Below are 19,312 nucleotides of genomic sequence, written 5' to 3' on the forward strand. Positions count from 1 at the left end.
AGAAAGACTGAGGAAGATGGCGTCGGCTGATGCCTTTATACCCGAAAAACTGCAGCGATGACGTCGGGTGAAGTGTGACACCAGCCGAAGCCAGACCCAGACTTCGGAATCCGGCCGACCGAAGGGCTGCCTGACGACAGGACAACCCATTTGTAAGGACTGCAGATGCATCCTTGAAGGACATCAGTAAATTATCTTAAATTCAGTCAGGAATATAGTGAAGCTTAGTTCAGACAGTGTTTTTCTTTATGTGTATGAGTCTGTCCATCAATGTTAACTTCAGTATTTTCTGTGATTTAAACTCTGTGGTTTCCTGTAAATATATATTCAGTATTTTCATGCTCTTTTATTAATTATTAAATATATTTAAACTTTTATTGTGGCTGGTCCTTGTAGAAAGTATCTAACCTTTGAGAGTACTTATATTTATTTGGTGACACTGTGTGGGCCACTCCAGAAGGTCTAGCCATCTTGGTGAACTACTACCATTTGTATTAGTATTAATATTACACACTGTAACGGGATACTCTTTGTAAGAGTCTTACAGTGACTGACTGGTGGCAGTGAATCTACCTTATAGTCTGGGCAGAACTGGTAGAGTGGGTAACTGTGACAGCCTTTCCCAGGTGTGAGTGTGAAAATTAAATCTTAAAGACTACGTGTGTCAGCTACTTGGGGCTGAGGCACGAAGCACTGGGTTTACAGAGAGGGTGCTGGAGGACTTGGCTTGGACACTTGGCTGAGGATCCAACACTACAGCTGTACCAGTGGGGAGTCTTATTGGGGATCTGGAGGGAGACAGACATAGTGATGCCCGGACCCCAGGCGTAGTATGTTCCCTGTGTGCTATTAAGGGAAACTGTACTTGATGCAGAGAGGTCTGCACCTGGAAATAATGAGTATATCCATTTGTATTCCAACTACACGTCCCACTCCAGTGTCAGCAGTGAGGATTCAGTCTCCTTGATTACTGGCCCAGCGTGGGAATGACATATACTGGTGGCCTTCACATACTGGTAGCAGTGGTGGGCATCACAATAACTCTAAGCATCAATCAGAAGAGGTTAAAAAAGATTGGGAAGAGAGACTGGATAAGAAATTCATAAAGAAACAATGGGGAGATATAGGTTTGTCTCCCAAATATGCATCCAAATCTAGAAGATTTAGGATTTTTGTTTGGAAATGTTTACATAGATGTTATATACCCCAAGCAGACACCAGAGAATTTTTCCTCAGGTAGATAGCAAATGTTGGAGTTGTGATGGGGAAGAAAGGTAATTGAAGACATATTTTCTGGGAGTGTAATGAGTTGGCAGACTTTAACGATTCCCTGCAGACAACTCTAAAAGACATACTAGGTGAGCAAATTGGTGTAACTAGGGAAATGATTTTTTGAGCTATGATACAGAATAGGAATTGCCTAGGTGTAGTAAGGTCTTAATGAGTCTAATTATGGTGGCTGCCAAAAAAGCAATTATTAGAAAATGGAAATCAAAGTTTAAACTAGTTGTACTCTGCTCCCTGAGTAAGTGTGCATGCCTCTTAAGTGTTATATGTAAAGCTGTTATTGTTAGATCATTCTGTACTTTTTATTGTCTGTATACTGCTTTTGTTATACTGGGTTTTACTGTGCCACGTGGTCTGGCTCTTTCAGTTGCAGTTGTGAGATTCTTTAACTTCCAACTGTATCCATAAGGTATTTGTAACCTGAGTTCCAAATTCACAGCCACTGTTTAAAGCATTGCCTGTATGTTTTTCTGGGCACTACTGTAACTGATACACTGCTTTTCTATGCAAGTATTTCTGGGGCTGGTCTCTACTTTGCTAGTTACAGTAAATGTACTGAAGAGATGACAACTGCAGAGAATAGTGCAGTGTCTTTAGGATGCATTTTGTAAAGTGTTTTTTACTTGCTGTACAGTGTTCTACTTACTGCCTTATGTCTACTTAAGCTGCTTTGCTTGTAGAGCTAATTTTTCTCAAGTTAACTGATATGTACTGTGCTGGTGTTTTTTTTTTTCTTGTATACACTCCCTTAAAGGGATTACAGTAACCAATGTCTATTGATTGCATTTTGTAAAATGATTTACTGTATATATTGTGTTCTACTTCTGCCTCATTTCTGATACTTCTGCTGTTCTAATCTATCTGCCTTCTCTTAGGCCCTCCTACTTTCCTTTCTCACCCCCCCCCCATTTTTGTGTTGCTTCACTCCCTCTTGCCCTTTTTATTAACTCTGGCTGCTATCCTCCCTGTCTAGTTCTGCTATTTCTATGCTGAAACACTTCCTTAGTGATCAAATATCTTCTTGTCCTACATCCCTCCTAATACCCCTGGCCTAACATTTATTTATTTATTTTTCCTCTTACAGCTACTGTTCGCATTTTTCCCAGTGAGTACACCCAACTAATCCTGCTTAACTGGATCTCTCACCCCTTTGCAGCTTCCGCGTGGCAAGAAATACAAGCTTTCGTCTCACCTGCAGGGGACCTATTAATTTCATTAATCTTCCTGCTGTACTTGGCAAGTTTCTATAGTGAAACACTTTAGTGCTTATTTGTCAAGTGGCAAGCTCACTCACTCAATCAAATAGTGTTGAACTCCCCTGAACTTTATCTCTCCATTCTTCTCTCTTTTTAGCAACTGCTAATATCAAGAGCTGCTAAACTATACAGATCTAATAAAGCAGCATGTGTTAGGTTGCTATTACACACGTAAGTTTCTTACCTCTAGAAATTGCTACTCTTAACTGCTCCACTGTCTTGAGGCACACTTTAACTGATTGTTTCTACTGTGGTCTGGCAAGCTGCCTCAATGTTTCCAGGGATCATTTCTGTTCACTCAACCTCTCTTTCCCCTTTCCTTTACAACCTGTGTCCCATTGCTAGTGTACTCTAACCCAGCAGTTTAATGCTAAAGACACGTCATTTTTATATATTTATCTGCCTAAGCCTTTACTACAATTGTGACGCGCTTTACCAAGAAGAACAGCTGCATAGCCTTCCTTCATTGTTTTTTTCCATTCCCTGTATACTATCCATCCCTCTACTCAAAGTAAAAAGGTATTTTATTTAAAAGGCAAAGAATTATGGTTTACTGAAGTGAGTCTAGCAATACGGGGTTACCTTACAGACTTTCCACTAGTGCTGAGTTGTATTAGCCTATTGATTGGTTCCAGCTAATATGTACAACAAATAGTGTTTCTGCCCGCTATGCTCGCTTCGCTCCTCTCCCTGCCCCCATATCCCACCCACCCCAGCACACCTACACTTATTCTAGTCAAACTTCCCTCCCATTACAATCACAACCAACCACACCTGCAGCACCAACTCTAACCACACCTCCAGCCTACCATCAACCTCCCACCTCGATTACCATGATCCTACACACTCTACCCATACTCTTTTACATGCACTCTTCTTGCACACATTACATCTTACCAAAACACCATTACAGCCCCACCAAACTTCCACTGCACAACTACAGTCACCACCACTCATGTCACACCAACACACTACTTATACATCTCTCACAACAAATACTCCCCAGTGCACAACCCACTTAAGCTATCACTTCCACCACACAAACAAAAAGCATCCTTAATGCCTTACAAACTATCCCTCAATCTACTTTATCACCAACTTCACCCAAACAAAAAGCTACCCTAAAACTTAAACTAATTTTCTCATTACTAAAACTAATGTCCTCAGCTATAACAATACTTGCCCTCAGCAGGGACATCCACCCAAACCCTGAACCCCACAACTCCTCCACTGATAGTCAGCCTAACAACTTCACCCACCCTCAAATTACCTCCGATAGGAAACCAACTGACCTCCTTTTCTTAAGCCTAAATATCAGAAGTATAACCAATAAAATACATGAATTCCACACTAACATAGACTTATACTCCTCTGATATTATCATTCTAACAGAAACCTGGCTCAAACCTCACATTACCAGTGAGCAAATTCTCCCTTCAGGCTACAATATTCTAAGACAAGATTAGTTGCACAAAAAATGGGTTGGTGTAGCTGTAATGTATAAACAGAAGCTTAATATGCAAATTCTAAACGTATCTCCCCCCCCCAACTGACAAAGCAGAAATAATCTATACTAAGCTAAAAGTAAACCAAGACAAGACCATTAACATAATATGATGCTGCTTCCCACCTGGCAACAATACCCCTCCACTAGAAAACCTCCTCAGCTGGGTAAATCATCACCTTCCACAAGAAACCATAATATTAGGTGATTTTAATATAGACTGGCTATCCTGTTCCAACCACCATCCAGCCCACCATCTAAATCTTCATGTTTTTTTCCAACTTATCCAGACACCCACCAGAATAAATAAGAATTCCAACAAGCATTCTACTCTTGACTGGATATTAGTCAGCAAGAGCCCCCAATCATACACAGCTGGCTGCCTACCAGATAGCCTCAGTGATCATACCCCAACTTTTCTACTCAAAAAATACATATATCAGGCTAAACCCATTACCTATCAGCAAATACGTAATAAAGTAAACTTTAACCCTGACAACTTCATCTCAGCCCTAAAAAACTGCAACTGGACTCCACTAAAATACCTCAACCTTGATGACGCTGTCCAATATTTCAATACCACCTTTCTTAAAGTCCTAAACACTCATGCACATGCAAATTTTACTAGAGTTAAAGCCCAGGCCTCCCCATGGCTACAAAAAGACACTAGATCAGAAATGAAAAACTGAGATTGAGCCTGGAATCACTGGCGCAAGACAAAAAACCCTCTGATAGAAAGAAATTCTGTGAATTATGTAACTAAGTCAAAACATTAATAAAACAGGACAAAATCCTATATTACCAGTCTGCCCTGAACACAACCCAAAACAACCCTAAACAATTCTGGTCAACCATCAACTCCATCCTCCACCCAGGAAAAGTAAGAACCCCTCTACCAAACAAACTCCTCTGAAAACATTGCCACCTCTTTCAAGACTCACTTCACACAAACCATTTTATCACTAGGAAAACAACACAACCCCTCTCCCCTACCCCTTCCAACTACACCTAGTAACCTGCCCACTGTATTCGCTTTCTCTCCTATCACTACCTCCAACATAAAAAAACTCTTATTGAAACTAAAGCCCACAAAACTAGCAGCTGACAGCCTCCCATCTGAGTACCTTAAAATTACAGCTGAAGCCCTAGCCTACCCAGTTGCAATCCTGATTAACCAATCTTTATCTGAAAACTATGCCCCTTCACAATGGAAAATATCCCACATTATCCCCCTCCACAAAGGCGGGCCCTCCACAGAATTCACCAACTATCGGCGCATAGCAATTCTGTCTCCTCTATCAAAAATACTTGAAAGATGCATTCACTCTCCAGTTCTAAACTACCTCCTTACTAACAACCTCCTAACACACAACATGGTTTACGACCATACCATAGCACAACTACTGCCTTACTTGCTTTCACTAATACAATCCTTCAACATAAAAACAATGGTTATTTCATCTCTGCAACTTTCTTAGACCTATCTAAAGCATTCAACATCATCTCTCATAAACAACTCATCACTGTCCTCAATACTCTATCCTTCTCTCAAACTGTCACAAAATGGTTCCAGAGCTACCTGACTGACCACCATCAATCCGTTGTTTGGCATAATGATATATCCTCCCCAACTCCCTGTCTCAATAGGTGTTCCCCAAGGATCCAGCCTTGGACTCTTACTCCTCTCCATATTCACTAATAATCTAGCCTCTGCTACCAAACAAGCCACTCTCAAAGTACGCAGATGATTCCACCATCATCTGCTCAGCCCACTCCCAACCTGAACTTCAAAAGACCACACAGGAAGCCTTTTCCTCAGTTGAAACTTGGCTTTCAGATGCACAATTAATAACTCCTCATCTTCCAACCCACCAAACACAATCTAAACACCTACCAATTTAATATTAAAGCCAATGACAACACCATTAACCCCCCCAACAGACCACACCAAACTACTTGGAGTTGAAATTGACAATAACCTCAAGTTTGACATCCACATCTCGTTAACCATTAAAAAGTACACAAAAAAACTAGGAGCTTTACACAGAAATAAGCAATTCCTCACCAAAACAGCCAAGATTTCAGTTGCAAATAGCCACCTTATCTCCACCCTACTGTATGCCTCTCCAATATTTACCAACCTAAGGCAAAGTGAGTTAGGTAAACTCGAAGCTTGCTACAACAAAATAGCAAGGTTTGCCACTGGCGCAAACTACCGTAGCCACCACTGCACCTCACTTACTGAACTAGGCTGGCTAGAACTCCCTCACCTCCTCCAATGGTACCAACTCTCACTCGCCCACAAACTATTAATCGTCCTCTAAAAGTCCCCTCCCTCCAAAATCTACTCCAACCCTATCATACCACTAGACCACTATGCTCCAGCAACAAAAATCAATTACAGTTAACTAGAACCAGGAACTCTGCCGGAGAAGCTCTCTTCTTCTACTCCATAGCAAAATTATGGAATACCCTTCCGCACACTATAACTTCTGTGTCATCATGCACTAACTTCAAGGCTGCTATAAAATCTCATCTAAAAGAGCACTGGGCATGCCCCTGTAACAAACATCAACATTTCTACCCCAAACTCTCTAATCCCTTTCTTCCACCCCTCTAACTACCTTCGGATTGCTGCCAAATACATTGCTTGTAAACGTATATGTCAGCTGTAATAGCCACTGTTATTCAAGGGTAATAGCTGCTAGCTCAGCTATTAAAATACTTACTAGTCTTTATGGCACCAATGATATAAGTGTTGTACCATTTAACTAAATACTTAATTTCATTTTGAAATATAACTGTTTACTACTATTGTTAAACAAAACCTACCTATACTTCTTGTAACTTGTAATTAATTGTTTTTAATTGTTGTTTTTATTATGGAGCTTTTCTCCCCCGGGCCTCCGCTGAAAAAGGAACTGTGTCCAGTCGGATTTTCTCGGTCAACAAATGTAAATAAATACATAAATAATAAATAATGAATATAGTAACAGAGATAAAACAACTGGAATTGGGATCTTTAGAAAAGGGTAGGAGCAAATCAAATAGGAAAAAAGGGAAATGTGGGAACAATACAGAGGAGGAACAAGGTTCAATAGAAGGCAGGATTTGAATGAGCTAAGTAATGTTCGACTGAGAATGATTGGGTAGATTATAAATGATGTGTAATACCTGCAACTAAAATTGTGTCAGTATGCTACATGCTGTAAAATGCGTGCAACTGGGATTATGTTAATGTGGTCCGTTTCATTTATATAAATGCATGACTGCCTATGTCATAAGTGATAATTTAATAAAGATGTTTTTTCTTTAAACAAAAATTATCTACACTTCTTCCCATGCAACAGTATAATGCAATTCTACTACAATCCCTCAAAACCCAATTGCAGACCACCTGCTACATGTAACTAATTACTTGAGTATACATGTATTCAAGTATAACTTAAGCTTTCTGAAATGATAACATGCAAAAAAAAAAAAAAAAAAGAAAATAGTATTTTTGGAACTTTGCTCCCCCCTTAGATTAATACTCTAACGCTGAGGTTACAAAATCTCAGCATAACTGGGCTTATTTAAAATAAGAAAAACCTTACAAACAGTAACAATATTATAATTCAAACCATGTAGTCAGCTATCAAACAGAAACAAAGTATTAAACAAGCATGCTTAAGTAAGCAAGACACTCACATTAAGGAATTGGGTAACTCATCCCAGTTAAACTTGTCATGGGTCTTCTGGCACTACTTTAGACTGCACCACATAGAAAGTCTAAATCCAGCAAATTTCTGCTACTTAAAGAATCACTATTCAGTTATGGCTAAATGTGGACATACGTATCAGAGAAGTACAAAAAAGAGACTATAGGAACAGACACTGCCCACCCAGTATTCCCTGCCTGCTAACTGCCTTATTCCAGAGTTCCAGCTTAGGTTAGTAGATCTGACTGTTAAACCGATGACTTGCTAATTTTCAGGAAGTCTATGTTGACATTTTCTACATCCATATTTCATCACTGCCTTAAGCTCCTGACTTAAGCATTCTTGAATTCCACAAATTTCACTGTTCACACAAATTTACTCCCATACATGACTCAGTAGCTTAAGAGGACACATACCTTGGATACAGATGGAATACAGTCTGTTGAAAATGACCTAAGATATTAATTCTGTAAAAAATGTTTAAGACAGAGGGTATTAATAAGTTGTACTATGAGCATGCTGTACTGCCAATCAACCATGCTTGAAAGACATTAGGTATTTGGTCCTCAGAACTCAAATGACAGCTTGGGTACATTAATTTTTGCTAAGAATATTAGCTTATCATATTACAAGCAAATGTAAAGCAAACAAAAAACATTTTTGCAAGGAGCTAGCTCTTTAACACATTCTTTATTCCCAACCATTATTCCAAGATTGCTGTACCTTAGGGAAATAGCAACACCAACAGGAAGGGTAACATCTGTCTTGCTCCTCCATGGTGCATTGACCCACAACCCCCCCCCCCGCAAGTATTATGATTTTAGTCCAATGTGAAGTAAGCAACAAAGCACATACGACAGCTACCTTGAGGTATTACGCTTGTTCAACTATGACGTGAGCTCAGCTAATTTCAGCAAGTGACTAAGTCCATCATGTTTAGTTATATTTTGTTAAACCAAAATTAGTTTTAAGAAACTGCACAGTAAACTTCTTTACAAAAAAGGAAGAGATTATAGCTTTAATGTAATAAACCAAGAGACTTCAGTTGCTAACTTTTACGATTCCTAATATAAAATGAAAAAGAGAATTTAGAATTTGTGTTTGGTAGTACAATGCATGGTAAGGCAGTGTATTAAGCTGTATTCCATGTATATGTTACTTAATAATGACCTTCTGAGTGACAAGTGCAGCACCTTGTAAGCAACATGATAAGAATGAAGTACTGTTATGTAGGGTATTAAAATAAACTATCTAGAAATGGGGTGGTGGGGGATAACAGCTGTCCATGTACAGTTTTACTGTTTTTAAGAACTATACAATTTAACATCTGGATAACTCCCATTGCTACTGGGAATTCCTCACCTGGAAAAGGAATTCTCCCACTCACCTTGGGCTCCACAGCAGTCTGTTCAGGCTGTGATAACAGCTTTATGGTCACCTGCTGGATCAGTTCATCCATGGAAAGCCCTGCCATTGTTCCCCGAGCTGTTTTAATTTGCTGCAGGACGCTGGTCAGCTGAGTCCTGAATAATAAGACAGGAAATCAATAAAAAAGTGATTAAAAAAAACTCTGGCACTGTAAGCTGAACTAGTAACATGTTGGTGTAGTATATGAAAGTAGATGCCACATCCTCAGCTGGGGTTACAAACTCAGCAGTGCTGTCTGAATGATGCACTCAATCCAAAAAAATAAAGACATGGGCTCTGTAAAAGAACACACTCAACTGTGGGCTGGTGAGTACACAGTACTACTGCAGTTATTACATCTCACTTACGTGACTGGTCTCACTTTGTGAGGTGTGTTTACAATGAATTAAAACTCCAAAAATTGTACATAGATCAAATAATAATAATCAAAAGATCAAAGTGCATGTAGAACAAGAATCAGTGTTAGCACAACATCAGAAACTGTGGTAGCCAGCATAGTTCAGCAGTGTCATATATATATACATATAAAGGTCTACAATATTAGAACATAGTTCAACAATTTATTTGAAAATCAATACTCCAACAGGCACTATATCAATAAGGACATAACAGTACAATAATCTTGTTGTAAACAAGATATTCTACTTCAGCAGAAAAACGGAAAGGAAAGGACAAGAGGTTATACCATTTGTAATACAACATAGTGCATAACCCCTCACAACTATCCTTTAGAGTAGGTCATTACCTGGAGGCACCCTAAAAGGGGTGAGAGGTTTGAGTACATCTAATAGTATGCAGGAAACAAATCTCCAAGTGAGACCAGTACTGCTGAATGCTCTTTTTATCTGAGTTGTGTATGTATGGCATACCTCTCAACCTCTTAGAGGAAGAAATCTGAACAAAGCTTTAAATAATGGCGGGACAAAGGCCCAAAAAAGTACAGTTTTGTACCTACCATAAATGTAGATGTCCGATAGGTATGCATCTGCAGTCATAACGTATGGGTTGTCCTGCCTCAGGCAGCCCTTCGGTCGGCCGGATTCCAAAGTCTGGGTCTGGCCTCGGCTGATGTCGCACCTTCCCCGACGTCAGAGTGTCTGGGGTATAAAAGCATCAGCCGACGCCATTTTCTTCAGTGTTTCTTGCCCCAGATGCCAGGTGCCCTCTAGGAAGGCCAAATTTGGAGGAATGCAATAAATTCCAAACATTTTCCAAAATATATACATATATATGCAAACAAATACACCATAATAGATCCCCCAGCTAGCTAATGGAGGGGTAAGTACCCGAGGAATAACACAGAGGGGAAGGAGGGAGGGTAAACCTGACTGCAGATGCATACCTATCGGACATAGTACAGTTTTGTACCTACCATAAATGTAGATGTTCGAGGATCCACATTGCTGCAGTCCTAACTATTGGGTAGTCCGCTGTCCAGTCGGCCCGAATACCAAAGTATATGGCTGACGTCGGTCAGGGCGCATTAGACTGACGTCAGTACGTCAGGGTACTAATGCGCATGACCGACGTCATATCCTCAGTCTTTTCTTGCCCCAGATGTCAGAAGACCCTGAAAAGCTAAGGCCAAAACTAAAAATTCCAAACATATCTGCACCAAAAATATGTACAATATATACAAAATTACCAGAATATAACCTCACCTACACAACCACCCTTAAACACAGAGGGGAAGGAGGGAGGGTAAATTGTACTGCAGCAATGTGGATCCTCGAACATCTACATTTATGGTAGGTACAAAACTGTACTATGTTCTTCATTCCACATTGCTGCAGTCCTAACTATTGGGTAGAATCCCAAAGCAGAGGTAAGGGAGGCTGGCAAATCATAAGGAAGCAGGAACTGACAACATGCCTTGCAAAATAGCTGTGGCAAAACCAGCCCTAGACTTAGAGTAGAGAGGAAGGTGATAATGCTTAGAGAAAGTATGCACTGAACTCCAAGTAGCTGCCTCCAAAATATCCTTAGTGGCCACCCCTTAGAAATGCTGTAGAAGTGGCAGTAGCCCTAGTGGAATGAGGCCTAATTCCAGCTGGAATCTCCTTGCCATGATGGGAATAACAAAATGCAATGCAAAACCCAATCCACCTAGAAATAGTTTGTTTTGACACAGGCTTGCCCTGAACCCAAAGCAAAAGAAACAAACAACTGCTGAGACTGCCTAAAATCCTTAGTCCTGCTCAAATAATAACGCAATTGCCTGTGTACATCTAAAGTGTGCAAAATCTTTTCCCTTTATTTTGGGGATCTGCATAAAAAGTAGGCAAATGAATAGTTTGGTTTAAAGCCACACTAGAAACCACCTTAGGCATAAAGGAAGGATTAGTACGTAAAGATACCCTATCCTTATGAAAAATCAAAAGGCTCTACCGCCATAAGGGCCTGCAACTCAGAAACCCTTCTTGCAGAAGTAATGACCAACAAAAAAGCAGTCTTCCATGACAAGTATTTCAATTCAGCAGTAGCCGAGGCTCAAAAGGTTGTAGAGTAAGTTTCTCCAACACAAAATTGAGATCCCAAGCAGGAGTAGGAGCTCTACGTGGGGTCTTATATTCTTTGCCCCTCTAAGAAATTGCTTGAACAAAGGATGCGAAAACAATGGTGGGTCACAATCATAGTGAGCTGAAATTGCTGCAGCATGAATCTTAATGGAAGAGAAAGACAAACCTTTGTCCAATAACTCAGTAAGATATTGAAGAGCCACACTCAAATTAGGCTCAGAAATCTCCAAATTGTTTGCTGCACTCCAAAATAAAAATCTCTTCCATTTTTCTCGTACACTTTCCTTGTACTAGGTCTTCTGGCTTCCATAATCACATTTAAAACTTGTTGAGGAAGTTGAGACCTGCTGTCTTTCAAAACAGAATATGCCAGGCTGTTAGATGAAGAGACTGAAGCTTGACATTGAGCAGGTGACCGTCCCTCTGAGACAACAGGTGTGGAATCAAGGGTAAAGGCCATGGAGGCTTCCTTACCAGACTCCTCAGTAATGGGTACCAGTGCTGCCGAGGCCAATCTGGAGCTATTAAAATCATCCTTGGCTTGTCTTGTCTGACCTTTAGAAGCACCTTTGGGAGAAGAGGCAGAGGTGGAAAAGCATACACATGAAGATTTTTCCAACTGAAAGAAAGAGCATCCACTTTCCAAGCTGTGTGATGAAACCTCTTTGTGCAAAACTTTGGCAGCTGGTGGTTTAGTGGAGAAGCGAACAGATCTATGTCTGGAGTTCCCCATGACACTGTCAATTTTGAAATACATGAAGATCCAGTTTCCACTCGTGGGGATCCATGATTTGTCTGCTTAACACATCTGCTAAGGAGTTCTGTGCTCCGGCAGAAACCTTGCCTGAAGAGTTAGTTGCAAGCTGAGCGCAGTCTCCCATAAAATCATTGCTTGCCTGCACAATGGGTAAGAATGTGTTCCCCTTGTTTGTTGATGTACCACATGACAGTTGTGTTGTCTGTTAGAATCAACACCTGCCCTGGAAGAAGTAACTCCTTGAAAGCCATTAATGCAAACTGGACTGCTAACATCTCTTTCATGTTGATATGTAGATGCTGTAGTCTGGCAGGCCACTTGTCTTGTATCCACTTTCCATTTAGATGAGCTCCCAAGCAATGTCTGAGGCATCTGTCGTTAGAATCTGACTCGCCTCTGGCCGGGTCACAGAGAGTCCCTTGTTTAGGTGACATTCCTGAGCCCACCACAAAAATTCCTTTTGAATGCAAGGTATTATTTGAATGACAGTGTCCAAATCCTGGCAGTGCTGTGTCCATACATTTTGAGATACCATTGCAGCTTCCTCATATGCAGTTTGGCATTGGGAAGCACCAGAATACAAGATGCCATGAACCCTAAGGCTTGAAGGACTGTCCTTGCAGTCAGCCCGGACTGAAGAGATAGTTGATGGAAGTAACTGGAAAGATTCTTTTGTTTGTCCGGGGTTACAAAGGCCATCTGGGCTGCTGTATTCAGTCTCACACCCAGAAAGCTCATGTCTTGAGAGGGTACTAGACTGGACTTTATTTCGCTCACAGAATACCCTAGGCATCTTAGCACTGCTATGACATAATCCAAATGCTGTAGAAGGTCTTCCTTTTCTTGAGCTAGAATCAGGCAGTCGTCCAAGTAAGGATAGATTTGAATTCCTTTTAGCCTGAAGTAAGCTATCACTGGAGCCAGAACCTTTGTGAATACTCTGGGCGCAGTGGATAAGCCAAAGGGCAATGCAGAGAACTGATAATGAGAATTTCCAGCTCGAAAACGCAGATACTTCCTGCAACTTAGTCTTATAGGCACATGAAGGTAAGCTTCCTTGAGATCTAAAGTTACCATCCAGTGATCTTTGCCCAGCAAAGGTAAAAGCTGTTGTAATGTCAACATTTTGAACTTGGGAATGTCCAGATAAGTGTTGAGGATAGATAAATCCAAAATTGGCCTCCACGTGTTCCCCTTCTTCGGTACTAGGAACAGGCGAGAATAAAATCCTAGGCCCCTTTCTGGCACAGGAACTGGCTGAATGGCCCCTATGTGGAGCAACAGAGAAATTTGCTTGTGAGCCTCTTGTCTTTGTAGAGGAGGAATGTCTGGCATGCCTTTGAAAGGAGGCAAGGTATGGAAATAAAACCTGTAACCGTGGTGAATGATATCCAGAACCCATCTGTCTTGGGTAATTAAATCCCAATTTTCTTTGAAAAGAGACAGCCTTCCTCCCAAAGGTGCTGCCAGGCGAGAATGTACTGGCAGCTGAAAAGGCAGGTCATTGGGTCTGCTTACGAAAGGACTGACCCCTGCCCTCACCAGAAGTCTGAGCAGGGGAACTCCTGTCCTAGGCCTAAAAGAACCTTGAGCTCTGCCCCTACCACGTCTAGACCTACCCCTAGACTGGGAATCATAAGCAGGATAAGTCCATCCCTTAGTAGGCCAATTTCTACTAAACTTGGAGGCTGCACCTGCAAAAATCCTTAACAGTTTGCATAGACTTAGCCTTGTCCTCCATTTTCTTTAAGACTGCTTCCACAGGCGAACCAAACAACACATCAGACTGCAAAGGAGCATCCAAAATCCTTGTTTTAACATGCTCAGCTAAATTCTGATCTCTCAACCAGGCATGCCTACGAAGAACAGAACCAGTGGCAGCCACCCTCGAGGAGGCCTGCACAGCATCAAAACCACATTGCAAGGAATGTTTACCCACCTGTTCAGACACATGAACTAAATCCTGCAACTCTTTACACTCAATACCTTCTGCCAGAGCATCCACCTTAGATTTCAATTGTGAAAGAAGATAATTCTGATATTTTAACATGTGAAACTGACAATTCAACGCCCTCATGGCTAAAGTGGAAGAAGTATACACTTTCTTTCCCCATCTATCCAAAGCCCTTGCCTCTTTATCAGGAGGAACAGGATTTTTAACAACAGAGGCCTTCACACCTTTAGGCCCCTGAGAGACAGTTTCCGGGTCTGCCCTAAGACTCTTAAAAAGATACTTATGAGCTTCAGGCACCCTATAGTACCTATCCGGTTTAACTGGGGCAGGAGGCAAAGAATCAGGATTGAGGGAAGCCTCTGCAAAAACATCTTCCACAACATTCAGAACAGGAGGTATAGCTAAAGGCCTATGCTGGGGTAAAAACAAGAATTCCCTAAGCCTCTTCCTGGAATCAGAGAAATCTTGACCTTCCCATTTAAAATGCTCCCTCATGGAATGCAGAGTCTCTGAAAATGAAAAATCCTCAGGAGAAGCTGAAGGAGTAGAATCATCCACATCAGAATCAGAATAAGGAGGATACTCCTGCAAGTCTTCAGCCGAAGACTCAGAAGCCTCCGAACATTGCTCAAAACTCTCAAACTCAGGTTCCACCCTAGGCCTCTTATCAGGAGGGGGCATAGAACCTCTAATCATAGTAATCAAATCCTCTGCCATTTTAAGCATATGTTTCTTAGGCAAAGACCCTGAAGCACTAGGAGAAACCCCCACTGAAGCTAAACTTGGCCTGCCTCTCAAAGAAGCCTTGGAAACAGAAGGGGAGGCTCTAACCACCTTAGGAAGAGAGGGAAGGACAGCCACCTGAGAAGCCCCCTCAGCCTGGCCTACTTCCTGCGAGGATACATCCTGTAACAGTAAAGTCTCTCCCTGAGACTCCAAAGAAACACCTGGCAAAACCTCCGGCTCCACTGAGCCTTCTAAAGATCCGACGCCTGGGACTGTCGGTTCTTCCACTCTAGGCTTTGCTGCTTTGTCCTTGCGCTTTTGGCGAAGCGGCCGGAGCCTCCGTCGGCATTTTATTATTACAACGCTTACCAAAATCTAACCTGGCACAGTCTAACCTTCTCTTAATAGTGCGTTTGTTAAATCTAGCACAAGAGCGGCATCCAACAACGTCGTGCTCAGGCCCTAAACAAGGTATACACAAAGTATGGTAATCCCTATGAGGTATCTGTTTCCCACAAGAAATACAGTTATTCACTTTTTCTGACATCCGGTTAAATACTGAGGCAAGAAAAAACCAAAATATTCCCCAACGGGGTACTTAGCCAACTTTGATTCGGTCTGAAACTCTGACTTCAGAAACTTTCAGAACGCCAACCTGCACTCGCAAAATTGCTTCTGCATCGGACCATGCGGCAAAAAAGACTGAGGATATGACGTCGGTCATGCGCATTAGTACCCTGACGTACTGACGTCAGTCTAATGCGCCCTGACCGACGTCAGCCATATACTTTGGTATTCGGGCCGACTGGACAGCGGACTACCCAATAGTTAGGACTGCAGCAATGTGGAATGAAGAACATCTACATTTATGGTAGGTACAAAACTGTACTATGTCCTTCAAGGATGCATCTGCAGTCATAACATATGGGTAGAATACCATAGCCAATCTGGGAGAGGAGGTACTAAGAAAAGGATGGTGTAGTTAAGATACCCTGCAGGACTGCTGTAGCAAAACCTGCTCTGGATCTGGAGTATAAAGGTAAATTGTAATGTTTGGCAAATGTATGCACGGAGCTCCATGTAGCAGCTTCTAAAATGTCCTTGGTAGCCACCCCTCTTAGGAAGGCTGTAGTGGTGGCTGTGTCCCTCGTGGAATGAGGCCTAATGTTTGCAGGAACAGTCTTTCCATGAAAGGAGTAACAAAATCGAATGCAATTTCCTATCCACTTTGAAATTGTCTGTTTGGAAATTGCTTTTCCTTGTACCCCAGCAGCATATGCTACAAGGAGTTGGTCAGTCTTTCTGTAACTTTTAGTTCTGTCCAAGTAGTAGCGTAGTTGTCTGTGTATATCCAGAGTGTGTAGAAGTTTTTCCCCTTTATTTTGTGGATTTGAGAAGAATGTAGGCAAGTGAATAGCTTGGTTCAGGGATACCCTAGATACCACCTTCGGCATAAAAGTAGGATTGGTTCTTAATGAAACTCTGTCCTGATGGAAGATAAGAAATGGCTGTACTGCCATTAAAGCTTGTAACTCAGATACTCTTCTTGCTGAAGTTATGGCCAGAAGGAATGCAGTTTTCCAAGACAGAAACTGTAGATCCGCCGATGCTGCTGGTTCAAAGGGAGGAACTGTTAGTTTCTCCAGCACAAAGTTGAGATCCCAAGTAGGTAAAGGGGGTTTCCTTGGAGGATTGATGTTTTTGATTCCTCTCAGAAATTGCCTGAGGAGAGGGTGCGAGAAGATAGGTGGATCAACATTGTATTCTGCTGAAATTGCTGAGGCATGAATCTTAATGGAAGAATAGGACAGGCCATTGTGGAACAATTCTGCTAAGTATTCCAGAATATGTGTCATGTTCGCCACTGTCACATCTAAGCCTTTTGTTGTGTTCCAAATGAGAAATCTTTTCCATTTTGCTGAGTATGTCTTCCTTGTGGAAGGCATGAGCTTCCATAATAATGTCCTTTACTCTCTGTGATAAGTTATTTTGAGGGGGGTTTATGGAATTTTCCAGGCAGTTAGCTGCAATGCTTTTAAGTTGGGATGCATGATCTTGAAATTGTTCTGTGTCAGAAGAAGAGGCCATAGGGGGAGAGGCCATGGTTTTGTCTGTGACATGCTCCTCAATAGTGGGTACCAGTGCTGCCTTGGCCAGTCTGGAGCTATCAGAATCACTCTTGGCTGTTCTGCCCTGATCTTCAGTAAAACCTTGGACATTAATGGGAGAGGTGGGAAGGCATATACTTTTAGAGCTTTCCAGCTGAAAGAGAGAGACTCCACCCTCCAAGCTTGTGGGTGGTATGTCCTTGAGCAGAATGTCTTCAATTGATGATTGTGGGGCAAGGCGAACAGATCTATCTCCGGCTTTCCCCATGCTTTTGTTATGAGTAGAAAGATGTCTGGGTGCAGCATCCATTCGTGTGCATCCATGGTAGTTCTGCTTAAGCTGTCTGCCAGTGCATTTTCTTTCCCTGGCACAAACTGGGACTGTAGTTGGATATTGAGTTTCAAGCATAGTTCTCATAGATTCATGGCCAGCCTGCATAGAGGGTAGGAATGTGTGCCTCCCTGCTTGTTTATGTACCACATGACTGTGGTGTTGTCTGTCCTTATTAACAGGTGGCCTTGATGGAGAAAAGGTTTGAAGGCCTCAATTGCGTGTATCACTGCCAGCATTTCCTTTTGGTTTATGTGCATGCGCAGCTGCCCTTGAGACCATAGGCCTTGGATACATTTGCTCTCCATGTGTGCTCCCCATCCTCGGTCTGAAGCGTCCGTGGTGATGGTTTGTTTTGTTTTTGGTTTGTTGAAAGGCAACCCTCTGTTGGACTGGCAGGCTTGAGCCCACCACAGGAATTCCTTTTGAAGGCAAGGAATGATTGGTATCAAAGTTTCCAAACTGTGACTGTGCTGAGACCATACACTCCTTAGGTACCATTGTAATTTTCTCAGATGCAGCCTGGCTTGTGGAATCAGAATTATGCAGGATGCCATGTAACCCAGGGCCTGCAGGATTTTCCTTGCAGTTAGCTGAGTTTGTCTTGTCAGATTCATGAAGTAATCCGGAAGTTGTTTGTTTTTCTTCTGTGAGAAAGGCCATTTGGGTGGTTGTGTCTAGATCTGCACCCAAAAAGGTTATCCTTTGGGATGGAACAAGTCTTGATTTTTGGATGTTGACAGTGTATCCCAAGGCCTGTAGTAGGTGGATGGCATAGGCCAAGTCCTTTATCAAATTTTTCTTGTTGTCCGCTTGTATAAGGCAGTCGTCCAGATATGGGTAGATTTGAATCCCCTGAAGTCTGCAGTGTGCAATTACTGATGCCAGGCATTTCGTGAACACTCTGGGTGCAGTAGATAAGCCAAAGGGCAATGCTGAGAATTGATAATGCTCTGATCCTGCAAGAAATCTGAGGTGTCTTCTGCAACTTTGTCGAATAGGGACATGCAGGTATGCCTCCTTGAGATCTAGAGTCACCAGCCAAGACTCCTTGCCCAGCATGGGAAGACGTTGCTGTAGGGTCAGTATCTTGAATTTTTGCACAATGAGGTAAGTATTCAGTGCGGACAGGTCGAGAATAGGCCTCCATTGATTTTTTTTTCTTGGAACAAGGCATAATCTGGAGTAAAATCCTTGGCCTTGTTCTGAAAGAGGTACCTTTTCTATGGCTTTCATTTGAATTAAGTTGTTGATCTGCTTTAAAGCCTCTGCCCTCTGATTTGGTGGCAGGTTTGACATTCCGTTTCTTCTTGGCAAAGTGTGGAAGTGGAACCTGTATCCTTTGTCTATTATTTGCAGTGTCCATATGTCCCTTGTAATATAATGCCAGTTTTTTGAGAATAAAGAAAGCTTTCCGCCCAAGGGAGCTTCCAACTGAGCCCTGGTAGGCGGAATCAAAGGAAAGTCATTGAGTCTGTCCAGGTGTAGTAGTAGTTGTTGCTGTTCCTGCACTACCTCTCTGGTTGGTAGGCTGCCACTGATGGCCTCTGTAGGAGCCTCTAGCTTGCCCTCTACCTCTGGGACGCCTGTTCCTTCCCCTCTGGGATCTGTCCGAGTCTGGAAAGGACCAATTCTTAGTAGGCCAGTTTCTGCTGAATCTCGGTGGTTGTACTTGCAGAAAGTCCTTAACTGTTTGCACAGATTTTGCCTTTTCTTCAAACTTCTTTAAGACCTCCTGAGC

The 19,312-nt window shown here is 42.0% G+C and overlaps 1 protein-coding gene across 2 annotated transcripts in view; it reads right to left on the reverse strand.

Annotated features, from left to right (window-relative positions):
* Positions 1 to 19,312, reverse strand: part of RNF214 (ring finger protein 214) — a 706,739-nt gene that overhangs the window by 104,266 nt on the left and 583,161 nt on the right. For both annotated transcript variants that reach the window (XM_044080961.1, XM_044080960.1), the window contains exon 13: positions 9,136 to 9,271. In XM_044080961.1, coding sequence (XP_043936896.1) covers positions 9,136 to 9,271 — 136 coding nt within the window. The remainder of the gene's footprint in view (positions 1 to 9,135; positions 9,272 to 19,312) is intronic.

Source organism: Protopterus annectens, chromosome 8.part0 (genome assembly GCF_019279795.1).
Source record: "Protopterus annectens isolate FY-2018-M chromosome 8.part0, PAN1.0, whole genome shotgun sequence".
Taxonomy (NCBI): Eukaryota; Metazoa; Chordata; order Ceratodontiformes; family Protopteridae; genus Protopterus; species Protopterus annectens.